Consider the following 20,658-nt stretch of genomic DNA (forward strand, 5'->3'; position numbering starts at 1 on the left):
GCATTCTAATACGATCTGAAATATAAAAGAAATGATAAAAGCAAAAATGATTCTGCTGCCTGTTTTGGTCAGCAGACTCGGATCATGGTTTAAATTTGAAAGTAAAATCAAATCCCTGTATCTTATTATTGTGCATAAAACCAAACATTTTAGGGCAAGAACTTGGCAATACAGGACATATCATGAAATAGGGGTTCCAATTCAATACATTACAATATACTGCAATACTGTTGACAAGATGATATATTGTGATTGTTTAAATCAGCTTTTAATAAAACTATTACATTATAAAAAAAAAAATCAAAAAAACAAATCATACAATTTATAAAATCTTTATCCAATCCAACCCCAAATTTTTATCATTTAGTTTGGATATTGCTCAAAGGCCTAGATAAAAAAGGCTTTAATTTTAGACACTTCAGTGGGGCTCTAGACTAACACTTTATCATGGTCTTTGGGATGATAAGAATAGCCCATGGGACGGGATGAAAATGTTTTCAGGGTGCTTTCAGGGCAGGAAGTCAGGGCAGTTTTTTAGGAGGCCTGCAGATTGAAATACAACTGGAGTTTACCTATTGATTAGTAGGGGTGTGTTTTAAAAAATATATTCTTCGATTTAAATCGATCTTCATTTGAATGATCGGATATCGATTCATTCCAGCCAAATCACCAGGGAAGGTAATCTCCCGTTAGCCGGGTTTCCTAGCCTTACATGTGGCCGGCACACTAAACTACCCCCCTGCCGGTGCACTCAGTGTAACAGGTTTAACTGTTAGACGGAATAACTGTAGATTAACCTGTAACAGAGATTTAATGTGTAAATAGTGAAATTATGGTCATGTTTTCTGTGAAGCACTGTTACTAATTCAGATTATTTTGTCCCCAGGGATGAACGTGATTACTGTCCGCGGAAGAGGCTCTTATAACAAGAGAAGCTGAACTCAGACCAGCTGCTTTTTCTTTTAAATTTAATAAAGTTTCATCTCATTACATTATTCATTTTGCTTGTAATGTTTTTCTAATCACTATGCTTATTATATCATCACATCTGAACTAGTGGGTCTGGGTAAATTTAAAACTTTTATTCGCAAATAAATAAGAAGTTTATGAAGCTTATGTTTTTGTTTTATGTAACTAAAATGTCAGTACATACATTTATACAGTGTTATTAAAAAACAATGACTTCCGAAGCCTCATTAACGTTCTGGATTATATTTTACCCACATGTAAACATTTAAGTAAAGTGGTCATTCCAAACCTGTATAAAGATGTGAAACACGGTGTAGCAATTAACTAAGCTACATTAAATGATATTAAAAGAATAATATAACTGTTGTGTTAAGTCTATATAATATAAACACTAATATTTTAATAATGGAAGTTTGAGTGCTCCTTGTATAATTACATACATTTTATATTTAAACTGCATTTTTTTATTGTAACTGAAAATTACCCAAATGAATCGATTTTGAATCGGGACCTTGTGAATCGGAATCGAATCGAATCGAACTGGGAAATCAGTGACGATACCCACCCCTAATGATTAGCACAGAGCCAAGTCCTTCCTTTCAACATGGTGCTAGCGAGGAAAGCCCCTAAAGACAGGCCGTTCTTTTACTGCAGAATTTTAAAGTATATTTACAGAATGACAATATTCATTTTGTGGCAGCTAAAAAAAAGTCTTTAGGAAAACTCTGGGACAGTTCTGAAACAAGTTAGTCTGGAGCTCTGCTTTTTAAAGCGAACTGAATTACCTCCTCATGTTGGTGAGGCACATCCCCAAAATGGCCAGTCAGTGAGATGTTTGGACTGGTCATGTCTACTGGAACCGCTCTTTTTTCTTTGTGGGACAGACTGCTGAGCACATGCTCATCGTGGCTGTCGTCGTCATGGTTGTGGTCGTCCCCCTCCGTGCTGACGGTTGGATCAAACGTGTTGGCTGTTTTGTTGCGGCTGCGGTGCCCTCTAGCTTTCGGGGGTCTCCTGACCCTCTTGGGCCTTACGGTGGGGAGCTGTGTGGGTGACGAGGGCTGAAGGTTGGAAGGCCCAGCATTGGAGTCTAGGGTTGGCTGTGTAGGGTTGAGTTGGTCTGTCGTGTCTGGAGTGTGATGGTGGTGGTTGTGAGGGTGGGGGTGTTTGTGGTGGTGATGCTCGTGATGGTGATGGGGCTGTGTGTTACCCACTTCATGGCTATTGGTGTGCGTTAGAGGGTTGTGGTCCTGCCCCAGGTCATTGTGTTCTTGGGAGTCATTGTGATGCTGTTGGGTTTGGTCTTTGAGGGACGTGTGGTCAGTCTGGTGAGTTTGGTCGTGTTCATCATGATCGTGATTATGGTCATGTGCGTGACCATGCGAGTGTTTATGATGGTCATGATCATCATGGTCACTGTCTTTGTCCAGATCAGGACTGTGTTGCTCCAAAGCTCCAGTGCGTACAGTCGGTCTGGCTCCTGCAGTAAAACTAGGACTGCAGGGTTCCTGGACTGTGGGCTGGCCTCCACCAGCCTCCCCATGGGAGTGATGGTGGTGGTTGTGGTGGGAGTGCGAGTTTGGTTGTGGGTGCGAATGGCCAGCCGAATGAGAGTGGAGGCCTTCCTGCACTTCTAGGAGGTCCAGGTGGGCTACATGGTCATGGCCTAAATCATCATGCTCTAATCCCACCACCCGCACCTCGCCCAGGCCCAGGCTCAGTAGCAGGCTCTGGAATCCTCGAAAATCCAGACGGTCCTGTTTGCCGTAGCGGCGGAAAAGTTGCTGGATGTAATATTGCTGCTCATTCGCCGCTGCTTCACTCTGGCTGCCGGGTGCTGAATGATCAGTCTGGCCGATGTAAGATGCCTTAGATATCTGCAGGTCGTTGTGAACATGAGCGTGGTCATTATCGTGGCCATGGTCATCATCATGGTCGTGATGCTCGTGGCCATGGTGTTGATGGCCGCCCTCATGGCAGTGAGTGCATTGATGAAACAGAAGGGTTAGAACACAAAGGAAGCAGAACCTGGTGTGCGTGTGAACTCTCATCATCTCCTCGCTTCGACACCCCTGCAAATACAAAACAAAAGAAAGACCAGGCTTATTAATCACTGATTAAGAAAGAAAACACACTATGGTTGCAACAAAAAAGAATTTGCTAGTGAAATAATCTGATTATCATTTCTCCTCGATTAGTCAACAACTATTTTTGCCATGCCCTCCATAAAAGGAGAACTTTAAATAAAAGAAGCATCTGAACCAGAGTTAAAAATGCCCCGATGTTTCAAAGTGTAAAGTACTGAGTATTTATGCAATCTGTTGTGTGTTTGGTCACTTTTGGAGACACAATTCAGGTTAAGTGTAAACTGTGTAAGTAAGCCTGTTACCCTTCTCTCGTTGAGTTTCTGTCCCCAGCACACTGTGCAGTGCAGTGATGTGACATCAAGAAAAATCTCAGATCAGCAGAGGAGAAGGATGGTAAGAACAGTCATAGTCAACCCACAGACCAGCTCCAAACACCTCCATCATCATCTTGCTGCAGATGATGTCACTGTGCATCATTTAACTATTTATTATACTAGGCTGTATGGGATAATACTACAACAAAAGTCTTACAAAAAGTACAAGAACATTGTTTTTAATTGTAGAATATTCTTCTAATTTATCAATTTTTAAACAATTGAATCGATTAACACCACTAATCTAAACTAATATATATATATATATTCTTTTTTTTTTTTACTAGACAAATATAAACTTCCCAAGTTCTTCCAAAATATTAGTGTGAGGAATGCCAGCCTAGACCCCCTAATAGTTCTGCAACAGCTTCCTAAAAACAGAGAGAAATTTAAGCTAGAGTGCAGCAGCAGGAGAAGTACAGAAAAAAATGAGAAATATGCTTTGCCCTTTTTTAAACAAAAGGAATGAGAAGCTCATAATTCCAGTCAAGTGATCACCACGCGTTTCCCCAGGGAGCTTGAGGGGCTCGCTGCCGGAGTGCCAGCCAGGCCGGCTAAAGAGACAAGGGCGGCAATGCCAGGGCAGCTGGACGGAGCCCAGAGGCCAGAGCACAGTTAGTGCACAGCTCGCTGCTCTCGGCTTCTGAGAGGAAGATCAGAACCCGCTTGGTGACGGGGAAGCTGCCTCTCAGCTCACTGTAACAAAGAGCTGAGTGTGAGAAACAGCCTCATTACTACAGACCTCAAACATCACAAAATTTAACTCAGAAGCTCGGGGCTCGGGGGGCCGGGGACCCAGCTTTGGGTGAGCCAGTTACAGACGGCAAAATTATTTATGTAGCGTTTGAATCTGCTGTTTCACAGCCAGCTTGGCACAAGGAGGCGAGGGGACCGGGGGGCTTAATGAATAAATCACAATGTTAGCCACTTACGTGCCTAAAACCTTTGCACAGTGCTGTAAGAAAAAAAGGCTTCTTATCTGGGCAGTAATTATGAAGTTACGCATCATATCTTACTTTCACAAGTGACACTAAATAATCGATAAAATCAGTTAACCCCCCTACTTGGAGGTGGTCCACATTTAATACAATATGAATATCGTCATGCAACTAGAAATACATGAGGAATTATTAGCATGGTGTTGTTACCTGTTTCGCTCCATCTCCATAACTGTCTGTGTGCGCGTGTGTGTCCCCTTATTTACAGATCATTGTAGCAATGTTGCAATAAGGTGAGAACCATCTATTGTTCCACAGCACTGTAAAAATCCCCACCTACTCTAAACCAAGGATCTCAACCACAGACCAGGGGCAAGTGAAGCACCCTCTAATGGCACTTAAACTATGAACTCCGCTTGCCAGCTGGGTGCAAAAAAGTATTGTAGAGAGCAGTTTATCTGGCTAAATTCAGTCTCAACTATAGCAAAGTGAGTAAAAGTTGAAATTATTATGACCCTGTGTCTGCTACAACCATCCCATTGAAAAAAGTGACAGCACAGCAGAGAATAATCCTTGTTTAGTGTGAAAGCAGTCACACAAGTACACCCAGATACTGAGAACCACTTAAAATGGGATAGTGCAGGTTTGGACTTCTCATTCAAGGTTTTTACTTGAAGTCATCCAGACTATGAAGGCACACATAAGGAATCATGTTTTAACTGAAAAGTGTTAAACAAACCAAAATACTCTGAAGCATTTAGGTAGATATTATCTGGGGTGCTGTTACTTGTGGTTCTAAGTCAGGTAACTCTGCTAAACTTATCCTGTGCAACAGAGGTAACCCTTGCTCTTCCTTTCCTGGGGTGGTCCTGATGAGAGCCAGTTTCATCAAAATGTAAAAGCTGTCATCTAAGCAAGAGGTTCCTACATTAAAGAATATTAAATATTAAACTTATTCTGATATAGGTTGAATGACTTTAATACTAATCTATACGAATAAATGAGGAAACACTGAATTTGTACATAATGAAGAGCAAAACGGTAAAAATCACAGAAATCCAAGTGTGCCTTGTGTTTTCTGTGATTGTAATAGTGTAAAATCCACCAGCACAAGACCGTCAGACGTTTATAAAATGTTCTCTACCCAAAAACATCCTCTCCGACAGGTTTTTAGAAAAATAAGATTCAGGTAAAAACAGTCTTTAGTGACCGAAAAAGCTCAACAAATCCCAGCCTAAAAAACTGTCCTGTGCTTTTACTGCAGGAGAATCTTGTGAGAGAAAGAGGAACCTTGCAAAATCATCATCTAAGTACTAAAGAAGAAGAACTTCCACAGAAACAGACAGCATTTTACCAAGGAAAAAAAAATCCTCCTGTCATAACAGCAACCAAAACGGAGTGGACACGCAACACCCTGCAGAATAATGATCCTTTCCAAACAAAAAAATAAATATATATAAAAATAACCATCAGTTATTCTTTCTTTTCCTTCCTGTTAAACTTTTTTTCTTAAAAAAAAGCTGTGCTTTTTATCATACATTGACATGAAAAACTCCATATAGTGATAATAGTAATATTAGTTTCATTAGTTATTGTATTTATTTTTAATTGTTTCTTTGAAGTTAATATGCAGCACTAAACCTGCTGCACTTTAGTTTTGTGTTAGATTTGTTTTACAATTCGTTACATTATGTTTTTTAGCCTTTAATATTTATTTATGTCATCCACACATAATGTAGAATTTAGGTTCTATAATGACAAATAGAAATAAAACAACTTTCAATAGTACAGAAATGAATGTATTTCCCCAAAATGTAGAAAATGCTGATGAATAGATTAATTATCCATGAAAAGATTTAAATGAACTTGACTAATAATTAAATAACATGCTGAAACAAGACAAGACAAATTCAGAACATGGCAGAGTGCGAAAGGTCTTTAAGCGGTTATCCCTGGATCGTATTTATTTAAAGCTGAACTTCCCTGTGAAATTACGATCTCACACACACAAACCTCAGCCGGGATATACTGAACGCCTGTCTGTTCTTCTGCATGGATCCACTCAGACAATAAAACACAAGATAAACACTCAAAACAGCCATTCAAATACAAAGAACTCAATCTGTGAGTACTCTGCAAAGACAGACCACAGCTCAGCCTGCTTCTAGTAAAGGCTTTCCAGTGACTAAAGAAGAAAAAAAGAAAGACTTTCTAGGGATCAGCTCAAAAACGCATTAGTGAAAGGACCTACTTCAGCCTGGCTTGGTGTCCCATGTGCAGTACTTACACCAGCCGGAGTGTGCACGTCCCCGAGTGGCGTGTAAATCTGGTTTAAAGCAGGAGAAAAGCGTGCCGGTGGTCTGGGGCTTCGGTGTCAAACCTTAACGTAATTACAAGCCTTTCACTCTGAGCGTGTGCCGAGTGTTTATAAACATGCATCGGCACTGACCTCTGAACCCTGGGGGAGATTAGGGTAGGGCAATACCGGAAACTATTTTTAAAAGATTGGCAAGACTCACAAATAATATGGCTTGTGTTGCCGGCTGAATGCGCTCTTTGTGTGCCGGGATGACATTTTAGAAAACTCCTTTTATTTCACTTTTTTTCAAAAACAGGCAGATTTATAAGAGCTGCCAGAGTCATGAGTTTTATAAAATATCATGGGATGACTGGGAATGTGTCGACAAATGTTGGTTAAAGCAGCTGTTGATAAAATGCAAACAGCTGACTGATCTTATTTACCCTCCTTTGAGGGACATTGTTCACCTGACGGCAGCAGCAGCACAGAGATGCTTTGAGGTTATCAGCATTTCTTCAGTCCGTACGCTAATGTTTATGCCAGATGCTTGCGTTTACACTGTTGTGTGGAATATACTGAGGTTTAGAGCTCTTGTACTTTTGCGTATAATATAGAATTCAGTACCCAATTTAACTAGTTCGCATTCACTGTGGCATCATTTCCACAAGCTTTGGAGAACTGGGTGTTCTCCAGCACCTCCCAAAGATTCTTAATGGGGTTCAGGTCTGGACTTTTAGGTCTGTGGTGCCCAAAAAAAGGTTATGCCATGCTTCCTGCACTCTCCCAAATCTGAGCCCCATAATTCCTGGCATTATGATCTTAGAAGATGCACAGGAGGGAGAAACAAAATCCATTGATGGAATGACTTCAGCAGCTCTTCCACTGCTGCATAAAAATAATCAGATCAGTTTTAAGGGGGAAAAAATGCAATATGATCTATTTAAATTGTAGTTTTGTAATGGCTTTGTCATTAAAAAGGGCAACATTTCATTTAGGCTATTTAATTCGTGTTATGAATAATGTGTAAAAAATGCAGTGAACATTTTAAAAATAAATGAAAAAACAATGTTTTCATTTGAGGGTCAATGTATGATTTTATTAATAGTAAGAAGAAAAAGCTCTAGGCCAGGATCACAGGCCAGATAACAGGCTATGATATGCTTTTTCTACACATTATTGTTTTTCCTACGACCCTTAGGCAATCTGCTGTAGTCTTGACCTTGTGTGCCTTTTGAAAAACATTCAAAAGTATGGAAAACAGTTTTAGCATAAATTTGACCCCAAATTCGATCACCACAACAGTACAGTGAACATGTCTGGAGTTGTATGATCGAAGTTCTATAAGTGCTAGTTATGGAGAAGTGGAAGAGTTGCATAGGAGTGCATAGCAGGAGGGGATGATAGTTGAATAATTTTTCTGCATTGAGGCTGCAGCTGCGTTCTACTGAAACTTTACAGTGCGCCTGACTGTCTCGCAGGCCTTGGGCTCTTCTGAACAAGGCCTTTCTTTGTGTGTATGTTTTTAGGTCCTAAAGGCATTAGAGCAAACATCCTAATAAACACAGGACCACTCTTTATTCACGGTCAGACTACAGTAGTGAGCACAAAGTGTGTTTTTGACCCCTGTGCCACCTTTACTTCTTTAAGTGTCCAGATGCAGAGAAACCGCAACAATAGGTTTTGCTGTATTAGAAAAGGTTTCTCAGTTGATTTCTTAATGAATCAACTGATTGTTTTTTAAACTCTGTAAATAGTATGAAGTTGATAGGATTCTCTGTACCGTTGAATTTTCATCCAATACCAGTATTACGCAAATAAATACACTGTATAATAACCAGCTATTTTGCAGCCATGGTATACCCAACAGTGGCATACTGCTCCAATCCTATTTAGTAATCAGTAGAATCAATGTCCTTAAAGAAAAGTCAGTTCACTCAGCAGGCATCTTTGGAAATAAGCGCTGTTAGACTAAACAGGTGCTATGGCTACTGCACCTGCACAGATCTTTGTTCACAGCTGTGGTAATTATCGGGGTAATGAATAATGTTATATTATAATGTTTTTATAAAATTCGATTTTCTCTTGAGTTTAATATTCACCACCGACGCTCCCCTGTGGGCTGAGCTTAGCCCCGCCCCTCTCTCCCGCACACACCCCCGCCCCCGGTTTATTTATTTATTTTTTAAGTTTGAGGGTGCATTGTGTCAGTACCTAAACTTGTACCTTTGCCTGTTTCTGGTTGCACTGTAACCACAAAGGGGACATTTTAGTGAAAACTAAATAAATAAAAACTAGTTTTAACCATTTCTTTATTATCTTTAATTTGATTTTTAGTAGGTGAAAAAAAAATCGATTTAAATCAAAAATCTGATTAAAAAAAAAAAAAAAAAAAAAACAGAATATTTTTTTTCTGGGCCATATCGCCCAGCTCTAGGACACATAAAAAGAAGAAACTCACAAAAGTATATTCGCCACAATGGCTAACAGCTAAGCAGTGATGCTAATGATATTCCGAGCCGAGTTTAAGGCTCATGTGTGATAACACTGTGCTGGTTAGAGTGGATAGATTCTGTGGTCCGACAGAATATGTGGATTATGGCTATAGTTTACTTGGTTCCTTAAATTTTACCCTTACAACACAGGGATGCAGCTGTTGGCCCAATGCAAACTAGGCTAACAGATTAAATGGTATTAATGAAGATGGCTAAGGGTTAACTGGTAATGCTACCCATTTTCTTTAAGTTTTATCTGATATGTGTATTATATCTGTCTGTTACTTCACTCTTCTGATTGTCTCTGATTAGTTTATACCACAAAGATTATTGTGTCTGAAAGTCTTACTGTGTTTCACAAAAGTTTTTTTTTTTTAAATGGATACAGTATTGCCAAACTAAATATCTCTATGCAATACCTATGAGATCAATACATTTCCCTCTTATTTTTAAAAATCAAATCACCCCGTGAGATGAATTAGCTGTATGAAAAACTAAGCTCCATACTGAGCTGCAGACTGAATGCAGAAGCAGTACAGTGAAGGATCTGAACAGAGTTCAGTCTGGGCTCAGAGACACACGGTACATTCCGTGAATGCGTTGGTGCAGGAAACACACGTGGAAGGGGGGGTAGTTGGTTGAATGTGGTAGAGTGGAAGGGAAAAGGAGATGTGCGCCCCTAAGCCGGCTCATATGACTCTCACACGGCCTCCCCATCCCTCCTGTCTGTCTCAAGCGTGAGTTAGCATTTTAGACTATCCCGTGATTCACACATTTTACTCCTGAATTCTTTCAACACGCACACACCAGTCCTAACATTAAAAAAAAAAAAAAAAAACACTGGCAGGCGGTGAAGTGTGTGATAATTCTTATACTAGAGATGGACGGATCAGTGTTTTTGAGGCCCAATTTTGATCGTCTATTAGCTCAATCGGCCAAAACCAATATCTTGGCGAAGCCAAATGCCACATTAATGCCACACAGATGCCAGGCAACGTTGGTACCGCTAAGCAAAAAATGAGAATGCAGTGGTGTGAAAAAGTGTTTTAACATTTTCTTTTCATGTTTATTACTCTTAAATATTTCAGATCACAAAACAATTTAAAATTAGTCAAAGACAAAACAAGTAAACATGAAATTAAGTTAAAATATAACTGTGAAATGTGTGTGTGTGTGTGTGTGTGTGTGTGTGTGTGTGTGTGAGTGTGTGATTGATAGATATATATCACACCTGATTTACATCTGATTTTAATTTCTCTAGCCACATCCAGGTCACACCTGTTCTCATTCGCTTAAATAGGACCTGCCTGACAACTGGAAATAGACTAAAAGATACTCAAAAAGCAAGACATCATGCCAGTGAGAGCCAGTATCCACAAATGGCAAAAACGTAGAACAAATGGTGACCCTTTCCGAAAGAGACCAGATGACCAAAATTACCCCCAAGAGAGCAGTGTCGACTCATCCAAGATGTCACAAAAGACCAGCTCTAGCTAAGATGGTCTGCGATTCCCCGGACAGAACTCCACTGTGGAGCTTAAAGTGGAACAGGTTTCTTGCACCCTTTTAAAAGTCAAATTTAATGCTTTTTAATACCTTTTTAAGACCTTGATACATATAATTTAATTTAATTATCAATGTGTATTTATCATTATCTGATTTGGCCAAATCTTTAAAAGTGGTGTCTGACAACATAAAACCCCCAAAAAACAAACTAATTAAGCGTGCAGATTTTTGTTTTTACCCTGGTGGGAGGCCCCAGCGGCATTTACCAGGCACAAAGGGGGTCTCCAACTGAAACCTTCCAGAAGCGCAGTTGTAAAATGCAACCAAAAAGTTACTTATTTATTATAGTCTCAGAGAAGACTTTCCAGTTTGCTAGCCGCTAAAGTTAGTTAGCTCTCCCCTAACCTTGGTTCTCTAGTTCGCCGCTAATGTTGGGGTTAAAATCTTTATTCTCTTTTCAGCATGAGGAGCATTAGTCCTACATATATGAACTGCAGAAACCGTAAAACAACTCCAAACTGACTGACTAACTAACTATTGAATCGCTGCAACCGGAAGCTGGAATTCACTGAGCTCCTGAGAGCGATCCATTCCTTCACTAATGTTGGTAGAAGCAGATTGATATACACCTGTGGTCATGGAAGTGAACCTGAGTGCAACGATTAGGATGGGTGAGCGAATACTTTTGGCAAGGTAGTGTAAATATTCTGATATTAATGCAAAACAAGATTAAATACGCGATTAAAATATGGTTTGTACAATACCTCTACGGGTAATGCAATACCACTAGAGACGCTGCGGAGCGCCTTGCCGAACAGCACCGCCAAAAAAAATGAGTATCAGAGCTCGCTAGCAAACGCTAGCCAGTTGGCATAACAAGCTAACACAGTTCGGTGGAGGCTCACGCTGTACTGCCTGGAGAAACATAACAGCACTGCTGCTGCTTACAATATGAGTAACTGAAGCCCTGCTTAAATATTTTAACACTGTAGTTTAAAGGATACTTTTAATGCACAATGAATTGAATGTATTTGAGAAATCTATTGAGTATTTTACATTGAGTAATTTAGGTCCATTTATAGTGTTTATAAAAATAAAATGTTTAGCTAGTTCTGAAGAGGAAGCTGTGTTAAAGTTGTTGGTGTATCTCTTTTTAGGGTCTATTTTACATTCTTCAGGTGTTTTTCTGCTAATTGAGTCTGATTTCGTCATAGTGTACAATTTTTCAGGACAAAGTAAACCCAAAAGTCACAAACCTATATTTAAGGCCAGTTGTAAAAAATAAAAATAAATAAAATAATAATAATAAACAAATATGTATATATATCGTGAAATCATTAAAATCTTGCAAAATACTGTGATATGCATTTTATGCATTATTATTGACAAAACATAAAATATATTTGGTTAATGTTGTCTGTTATCACATATATGTCAATGTAAAACATGTTTGCTTGTTTTTGCTATTTGCATTTGCATCTGTCCCAACTTGTTATTTGAGTTAGTAACACAGTATTAACTGTAAAATTTCTACAAAAAAATACAACAACAATCTGACTTCAGTTTAAAAACTCCAGGCCAAAAAAGCAATAACATGAGGCTCTCAAAACAGTATATCATATATGTAGATAGGAAAGTCCTTGGGGTCATGAGAGATGAGCAGATGTCTCAGCACATGGTCATACAGTACAGCAGATTGTCAGAGGGGAGAGTACATGCTCTGCAAGGAGAGGGGAAATTTGGGAAATCCAGTAAAACAAAGCTAGAACAAAATAGGCAGTTTTAACAGACCGGGATTAAGCCTAATCAAGATGACACAGCATTTTTAATTTCCATTGAAAAGAAATTGTCTATAACGAGCATTAATCCCTGTCTAGGAAACAGCTTACCCTTAACTGACCAAGGTATTCAAAATGTTACAATAAACCAGCAGTAATGCATAGTTTAAAAATCGAATGTTGGCACTTTTTTGCTACTGAATAAATGAAAACAGACTTGTTTTTTTTTCTTGCTTTTTAAAGAAAATTAATAAATAGTTACACTTTCATAGCACCTTGCTACATACTCAAGGACGCTTTACAATCAGAAACACAACCATTTAAACACACACACACACACACACACACACACACTTTAGAGTAGGGCTGGGGCGACGCGTCGACATAATCGACGTCATCGATTACAAAAATACATCGATTTGCATAACGTGCGTCGGCGCGTCGTAAACATGGCGGCGCCTGTGGAGAGCATTAGAGGTTAGATCGGGCCCAAAAATTCCAACTGGCTGTTTTCGGGCTGTTTTAATGAGCGAAATGTGATCAGAATTATGTTAATTAACACGGTAACATAGAAGCATAGAACTATTATTTAATTAAAATGATTTTTAAGAACAGCTAAACACAGTTCTGCAAGTCAAACGCGGAGGAGTTCACGTGCGAGAGACACAGAGAGAGAGAGAGAGAGAGACACAGAGAGAGAGACACAGAGAGAGAGAGAGATTGTTCTGACTTGTTCTGGTGAGAGCTACTCACAGGTGAAGGTTCTCTTTGATCTCCTCGTGCTCATATTCTAGTCCCATTCATAATTCTGCAGCTCCCTCAGTGTTTTCTGCCGTATTTTGCGGCTAGCGCGAGCGCTTACAACTGACAACGCGGACCGCGAGGTGCCGCCGCGTTTGTGCCGAATCCGACTGTCTGCTGAATCTGACTCCCGCTTCGCGGACAGAATCGGCACAACACCCCCGCTGTAGAACTGCGGTAGTGAAAACAGCGCTTATAAATAAATTAGTTTAGTTTCACTTTCAGTTTTCGTTATTTTTTTTTAAAATAAAAATATAATTAAAAAACAGACGCCTACATCTCGGACTATTTTCTGGAGCCCGGGATTTACGGGCGGGCCTCGGGTCATGTCGGGTTCGGGCAGAGAATCTAAGCTCTAGAGAGCTTGGACTCCGGAGAGCAATCTCCAGCTACAAAAAAAACGCCAGCGGGCATCTAAAGTTTGGGAGCATTTCACGCAAAAGGGCAACAATGTGGTCCTCTGCCATACGTGCAAAAGGAGCACTTGAAGCGCAAACATCCAGGAGCACTATGTCAACAGGGTCACACAGTAAGTTACCGTTTACATCAGGGTCTCCGCGGGTGTCCTTAAAAAGACTTAAGGCTGTCTACCAAAGGTTTTAAACCTGCCACAGGCAGAAATTATACATTTTTGGTTTATATTTGTGCATGGCATTTCGCAGTTTCCAGAAACAGTAGCATTATTCATAAGTTCAGGTGTTTAGCTAAGCTAGCTGCCTTAAGTTATTTTAGCTAGCGCCGTCGGCGCTGCGGTGTCACACCGTTTTCTGTCACCGTCGGAATTTTGTGACCAGTGCTCACGGTTATGAGCGTTCATTGGCAAAACGGAAGCTTTCAATACCTACACCTTACCCTCAGCCCTAAACTGAACCGTTTTGGCCAGTCGGGGTAAACATTAGAAACGAACACGTTTCGAATCGGCCAGTGCACCGGTCTGCTGAGAACTACTTGCCAGTGGTCACAAAATCTAGCGGTCACAGAAAACAGTGCAACACACGGTTGTGGTGTATGGGAGCTTATCCATTTTTAGCGTTAAAGATCTAAACAACGTGCTGTACATCTAAGTGATTATAAGTGTGGGGTTTGGTTTAGTAGGCTTGTGTTGTTGTTGTTGTTGTTGTTGTTGTATATAAATATAGTAATTTATCGTTTGCTTTAAAACGTAAAATAATTATTTAAATATGTTTCTCAATGAATAGATTAGTCGACTAATCGAAAAAAATAATCGTTAGAATAATCGTTTAAAAAATAATCGTTAGGGACAGCCCTACTTTAGAGTATCCAATTGACCTGATCTTTATGTTTTTGGACTGTGGGAAACCCACGTGGGCACACGAAGAACATGGAAACTTCACCCAGATAGGGACTTGAACCCTAACCACTAAGCTACTGTGCCGACTACAAAACAATTAAAATATTTATTGAATACCAGCAAACAAACCAACAATCACAAAGTGCAGCGTTTATACTACATGCATATTAGGCTGCTGCTGCTTTAAATCTGTATGGCGCATTACGAAATTTAAATTGCCAAACCTTGGTGAGGGCTTTTGATTTTACACAAGGGAGGCAGACACAGCATTGCGCGTGTCTGTTGATCTCCACGGATATGGAGTAGTTGCAAAAACGCATAGCAAACAGACACTAGAGTCTAAAGGCATTCTCACATTAGCTATCTGCTCCCGGCTCTATGTGCTTTCTACCAGTACATCCTAATAAAGTGATAGGACTGGAGCATAGGTACTATAATAAATCACAAAAGTATAAAACACCCAAACAGGCAGAGGAGCGCATGAGCCAGCCTTGGTTTAGTAGCAATGCTAACTGTTTTCCTAAGCTGGATTTCTAAGAGTTGATGACAGACCAAAGACTATGCGCGTTTACTCTGCACACAGCCCTATATAGCGAGCCCTCTTGTCTGTTTTTAGCTAACTTTGATGTTTCTGTCCTGCAATCCACTAAAGGGCCACCACAGCTGAAAGAAATCCTAATATTAATGAGAAACTGTGACCTAAAACAGCCTACAAGGAATTAGTCAGTGTTTTGTGAGTTATTTCGCAGACCTGTGAAAGGGCTTCAATTGCAGTTTTCAGCCAAATATTCTTGGTTGCCAAATATGCTGTGCATCCCTTTAAACTAGCATCATGTAGAATGGCTGTAGTTTACACGGACACATGGATAACAGATTACAGATAACTATGTAACTTGTCAAATGCTACCCCCCTTGCCCCTTGCCCACATAGTGCATCTCCTCTTGTGCAATGCCAGATAAAGACCCCGTCTATAATAGCTATTCCCTGCGGTGCGGGGAAACAAGAGAGATAGCTTTGATCCCTCAATCCAAAAACAAACACACACACACACACCTTTAAAATAAGCAGACACACCTTCAAACAGATCCTGCCCACACGGGTGTCCTGCAATGGCATGTCACAGAGTTCAGCTCAGCACTGCATTTTTAAAAGGGTCTACAGGACGAGTTACTGCACTGAGATCAGTCATGTTCACAGCAAGTGAGCTGTCAGTAAAATGTAGCAGCGCATCACAGACCTCTATCCACTACAAGAATAGATAAAACCACTGACTGAAGCCTCATGACAAGGAACTGCTGACCTTAGGTGCAGCAAACCAACAAAACAGTCACGAACTAGAGATATAATAATAAACAATAAACAATATACTTGGTGATATGACACTAGTAACATTAAAAATAATTAAATTATTTATACTGCTGCAACAGTTTTAAACATTTGTTAGAAAAAAAAAAAAACTGTAAATCTCTTGCCTATTTTTTTAAGCAACAGTAGCTTACAAAGACTGATTTCGTCAAACAGTAATGTAATAAAATAACAAAATCATGTAATATAAAAAATACGTCCATCATAACACTGAAGTGCAGAACATGTAGTGAATGCATATAAAACTACAAATATAAACAATTATTTGCTATTATCACAATGGTGATATTATCATAATGCAGATCTTAACTGTTTGAAAAATTAACAATAATATATGGCACACCGCTAGTAACGAATCCCTATTGTTCTCTATTTTTTTTTTTTACTAATAGCAGCACCTTAGCAACCACCTAAAACACCTTAGCAAAAAAGTCCTTAACAGCTGGCTAGCAACAACTTAGCAACAAAAACCCATAAGTATCCAATGCCCACATATAAGCAACACCTTGACTTAGTAACCAACATATACAATAGAACAACTACCTAGCAACAACTTAGTAACCGCCTAATAGCACAATTGCAACCAACACCTATACCATAACAACAGCTTAGCAAACAATTAGCAACAACTTAACCTACATCTATATCAAAGCAATACCAACCCCCTAGCAACACTTTGATAATGTGTTGTATACGTGTTAGTTGCTAAAAACCTAGCAACAACTTACCAACCATCTAGCAATACAATAGAAACTAACATGTATACCATAATCATACCTTGCCAACCACCTAGCAACACCTTACCAACCATAAAGCAAATTAGTAGCAACTAACACCTATGTCACTGCTACACTTGTCAACTGCAAAAACACTTTACACTCTACATAGATCATAATACATTTAGTGTTTAAGCCATTAGCAACAATGTATTAAACAAGGTCACATTTTTGATGCCGATTTACTACAATCAAGATTAAATAATTACTCAAACCAAGATAAAAGAATTACTCAGTCATATTCAGATGAACATCAGTTATCATAGCTTATATTTAATTAAAAACATTAATCAATATCTTCAATACAGAGTTATATCTTGGACCGCCAAAACATTGTTGCTTTCACTCACAGACAAACTTGCTTCTCAACTTCAAGTATCACTGTTTCTAAGGAGCACTCACTCAAACACTGCTGATCTCCAAGCAGCTGGGATTGACTTTCCATACGCTCTCCACAAGCCAGTCCTGCTCACATGAGCACAGTGTCTACACGTCCACCTGTGAAAGAACTGCCCTGGTCACACTTCAGAGAAGTCTCTCAAATGGCCTTGCAGAAACCAGGACCAAGTCTCACAGACGTCTCAGCACCTTGCATGGCATACCTCTTAATCCGCAGAAGACCTGTCCAGACAGTAGCGATCGAGTCGAGGGTGGCAGTGATCCAAAGACTCTGAAGGACCACCTTACTACAGCAGCATGTAGCAAGCTTTTCTTCTCAAATCCCTCACGTCTGCTGATTTAATGCATTTTGGGTTCAAAGGGGAGGGGTGGTGAGGGCCATGTGCTTATGTGAGTTGTAGGGTGTGGGTGGGTGTGTGTGTGTGTGTGTGTATGCATATGGGTGGGTGGAGGTTTAGGATTTAAGTTAATCAGCTACTGGTGTGACCACATACTGCACAGAACAGCCTGCAGGTCTCTGTGCACTATGAACATCTGTGGGGTTTTAGCATGAGGGCAAGTCATACACTGTGAGGAACATCCAGCTCCAGTGTTTTAGATGGTAACTGATGCCAGACTGTTTGGTCAGCTGACCAGCATGGAACCCAAGGCACATGAAGAGTTAGATCCAAAACTTCAAAGTGAATATGTATGTTTTTTTTCTTCAGATTTTTTAAATTACATACACATATACACATATGCATATACATATATACATATAAAATTATACAGGTTAAATAAAACAAACAAAAAGCCATTAGCTTCGCTGATTTTTTACAATTGGGATTTTTACAACAGTGGATTTTACATTTAGGTGGTGCTAAATAAAAGTTATGATAAAATGATACAGCAACTTTATTTTACTTTAGTTTATATGGTTACATTCTTAATGTTAATCATTTTTAAGTAATTGACAACTAATAATCTCTTAAGCGGACAGCTGTTCTTCAGCAATGAAGATTAGCAGCAATACTAGGGGTTTGTAGCGAGCACCTTAGCTTGCTAAGTAGCTAACGCTAGCCATGTTATGAAAGTTAGCCAACGCTAGCTAACTGGCTAACGCTAACTAGATGAAGCAAGCCTTCTAACTTCCAAACTGAACTGTTCATCAACCAAACAGCACCTGGGTGTTTCAATATCCACTTAAATCATACGTTTCATACAGTCTTAATGAACTCTGGACTTTACATACTGAATAAACAAATGTATATAAACAAGCTAATTAACTGGATGGCAATGTTGACGGGCCACCCTAGGGATTCTGCAAGGACCTCACGTAGAGAGAGCAGAGACACCTCTAAAATTTCTCGCAGGGATATGCAGGAAAGATCTCTGAGCAAATGGTCCACGTTAATGTGTCTCGTTTTCTCACAGTCTCGAATGCATAAGCCATTAGGTTTCCATTAGAAAAAAATTAAAAGATTTAGGTATCTGTACTGAACTTGAGGTACCCTAAATTTTAAAACAATACCATCCCTAAAACTTATACTACTGCAGGACACGTCTGCACTCGAAGGAAGTGGGATTCAGCCAAGGACCTCAAAAGCAACTCAGCAAACTGACAACGTTTAAAAACAGCATTCTACAAACCAATAGTCAAATGCGAAGTACAAGGAGACTCCACCCACAAAGGTGATGGCAGGAAGCAGTTAAGTCCTTAAGTCTAAATTCACACAGCAGGTAAACCTGGCCCAAATCAAATTATCTGACCAAATCTGATACTTATTTCAGGCTGTTCATACACTCTTTTCAAATGTGAGCCTTATCTGACATCTGTCTGAACAGTTCACACTTTGTAGGTGATATGCATGCGTGACAGAGAAACGCTGCACCCTAAGTTTTACTTTAATCCCAGACAGAATCTCAAGAGCTATAAATGAGTTCAGTTAAAGCTGAGCTACAGTCATAATGTCATAATGAGGTCATTTTCATATTCCTTTTACACTGCAGCAGTGATGTGTGCAATTCATTATGACCACCGCATGGCTTCTAATAATATTAAGAGAAACTAGGGCTGTGACGATAATTTTATTACCGCAATACCGCGGTTATGGGACGTCACCGCGGTGATGAGCTCATTACCGTCATTACCGCATTTTTTTATGGCTGTCAAATCTGATTGACTGCGTTTTGAGCGGTAGTAAAATGCTCCATATAAGCACAACTGTGGTGAATTCAGTATTAATATGTCAAGTGTAAGTCCTACACTATAGGGCTGTGCAATATATCAAATATATTTTGATCGCGATAGATATTGGTGTCAAACGATCTCAAAATTCATAATATCGAATATAAATTTTTTTGTCATTTATCTGTGCTGCCGCTGCACTGGCGCGGCAGCGAATGGGTTAAGCAAAACGCGGTGCGTGGTACTCATTGAGGTCCTGCTCACTTCGTCTCCATTGAGGCTGCTGAAGAGAGTGAAGATTAGCAGCACTAATATTGGCTCGGAAATGGAAGCTACAGGGCAGGCTCAGTAAGTTGAGAAAAAAGGAAGAAAAAGACTCAGAACAGAAGAGAATCATCTGCAAGATTTGCCGGAAAGTGGTGTCTGCACCTCTCGCCAACACATCAAACTAATTCACCCACCTCAAGGTAAACCATAGAGCCATGTAAGGTGTTCCGTGGTCACATTTTGAGAAAGTAAAATATATTAATTCATTGTCTGGCTGCTGGCTGTTCTGCGTGAGCACCGCGGAGAACGCGCGGCATTGCGCCTCAGTCTTGGTAAAAATAGTAAGGTTGGTTGAAGTGTAGTTCAAACAGCAAAGCAATGATATAAAACTATAACCACCATCTTTACTGAAATGTTGTTATCTGACCAAGTCTGAGGTAAAATGCGCTGCGCCTTGTCTCTTTCACAGCACGCGGAACTGAGTTCAGAACCGCTACAAATATAACCATATGAAACTCAGTTCAGATAAATAAACTTCAGATGAGTAAGGACACGTAAAGTGAAACAAAAATTGTCAAACATAAAGGACAGGTTTCTATTATTTTAAAATGGAACTAATGTCTTTTTTTTGGTCGGTTGTCTCTTGCGAGCCGATTTCTTAACGTCACGACATTTTAATCAACATATTATATGACGCGGGTCCCGTCAGGATATCTTGCGGCACAGACAGAACTGAATTGTTATTGGCGGGAACAGGAGTTTAATCAATCCAGAGGATGTGGGAGCACATTAATAAATAGTTAAGAAAATTGTAATAATCACGCAGTGATTCTCATGCACGCAACAAAAAAAACCCTAAGCACAAAAAAGGAGCGGAGAATGGACCGACACGCGCACACACACACCGATTTTTTTTTTGTAATGTGGTAAGAAACGTGACCGCGCGCGGTTTTAATAAATATTTTTTTTAATTTTAAGCACTAAATGTAATTTATTAAATTTATTTAGGACCGCGGGGCAGGTGCGGCAAAACTGTGTATGTGGCGGGCTGATGCGGGATTAAAAGAAGGATTTTTTTTGCGGAACGGTAACGGGACAAAAAAGAAATGATGTCTGAATTAATTTCC

At 39.7% G+C, this 20,658-nt stretch overlaps 1 protein-coding gene across 3 annotated transcripts in view; it reads right to left on the minus strand.

The window, feature by feature from the left end:
• The window catches only part of slc39a10 (solute carrier family 39 member 10), a 49,154-nt gene that overhangs the window by 18,873 nt on the left and 9,623 nt on the right, over positions 1-20,658 (minus strand). The window contains exons 1-2 of one of the 3 annotated variants that reach the window (XM_022680415.2): positions 17,301-17,391; positions 1,755-3,041 (exon numbers count right to left, since the gene is read on the minus strand). In XM_022680415.2, coding sequence (XP_022536136.2) covers positions 1,755-3,023 — 1,269 coding nt within the window. In that variant the 5' untranslated portion in view covers positions 3,024-3,041; positions 17,301-17,391. Of the gene's footprint in view, positions 1-1,754; positions 3,042-6,655; positions 6,759-17,300; positions 17,392-20,658 lie in introns of those variants that run through there. The other 2 variants (XM_022680414.2, XM_007235854.3) reach the window with 2 other exon arrangements.

The sequence above is a fragment of the Astyanax mexicanus genome, chromosome 11 (genome assembly GCF_023375975.1).
Source record: "Astyanax mexicanus isolate ESR-SI-001 chromosome 11, AstMex3_surface, whole genome shotgun sequence".
In the NCBI taxonomy this organism is placed as follows: Eukaryota; Metazoa; Chordata; class Actinopteri; order Characiformes; family Acestrorhamphidae; genus Astyanax; species Astyanax mexicanus.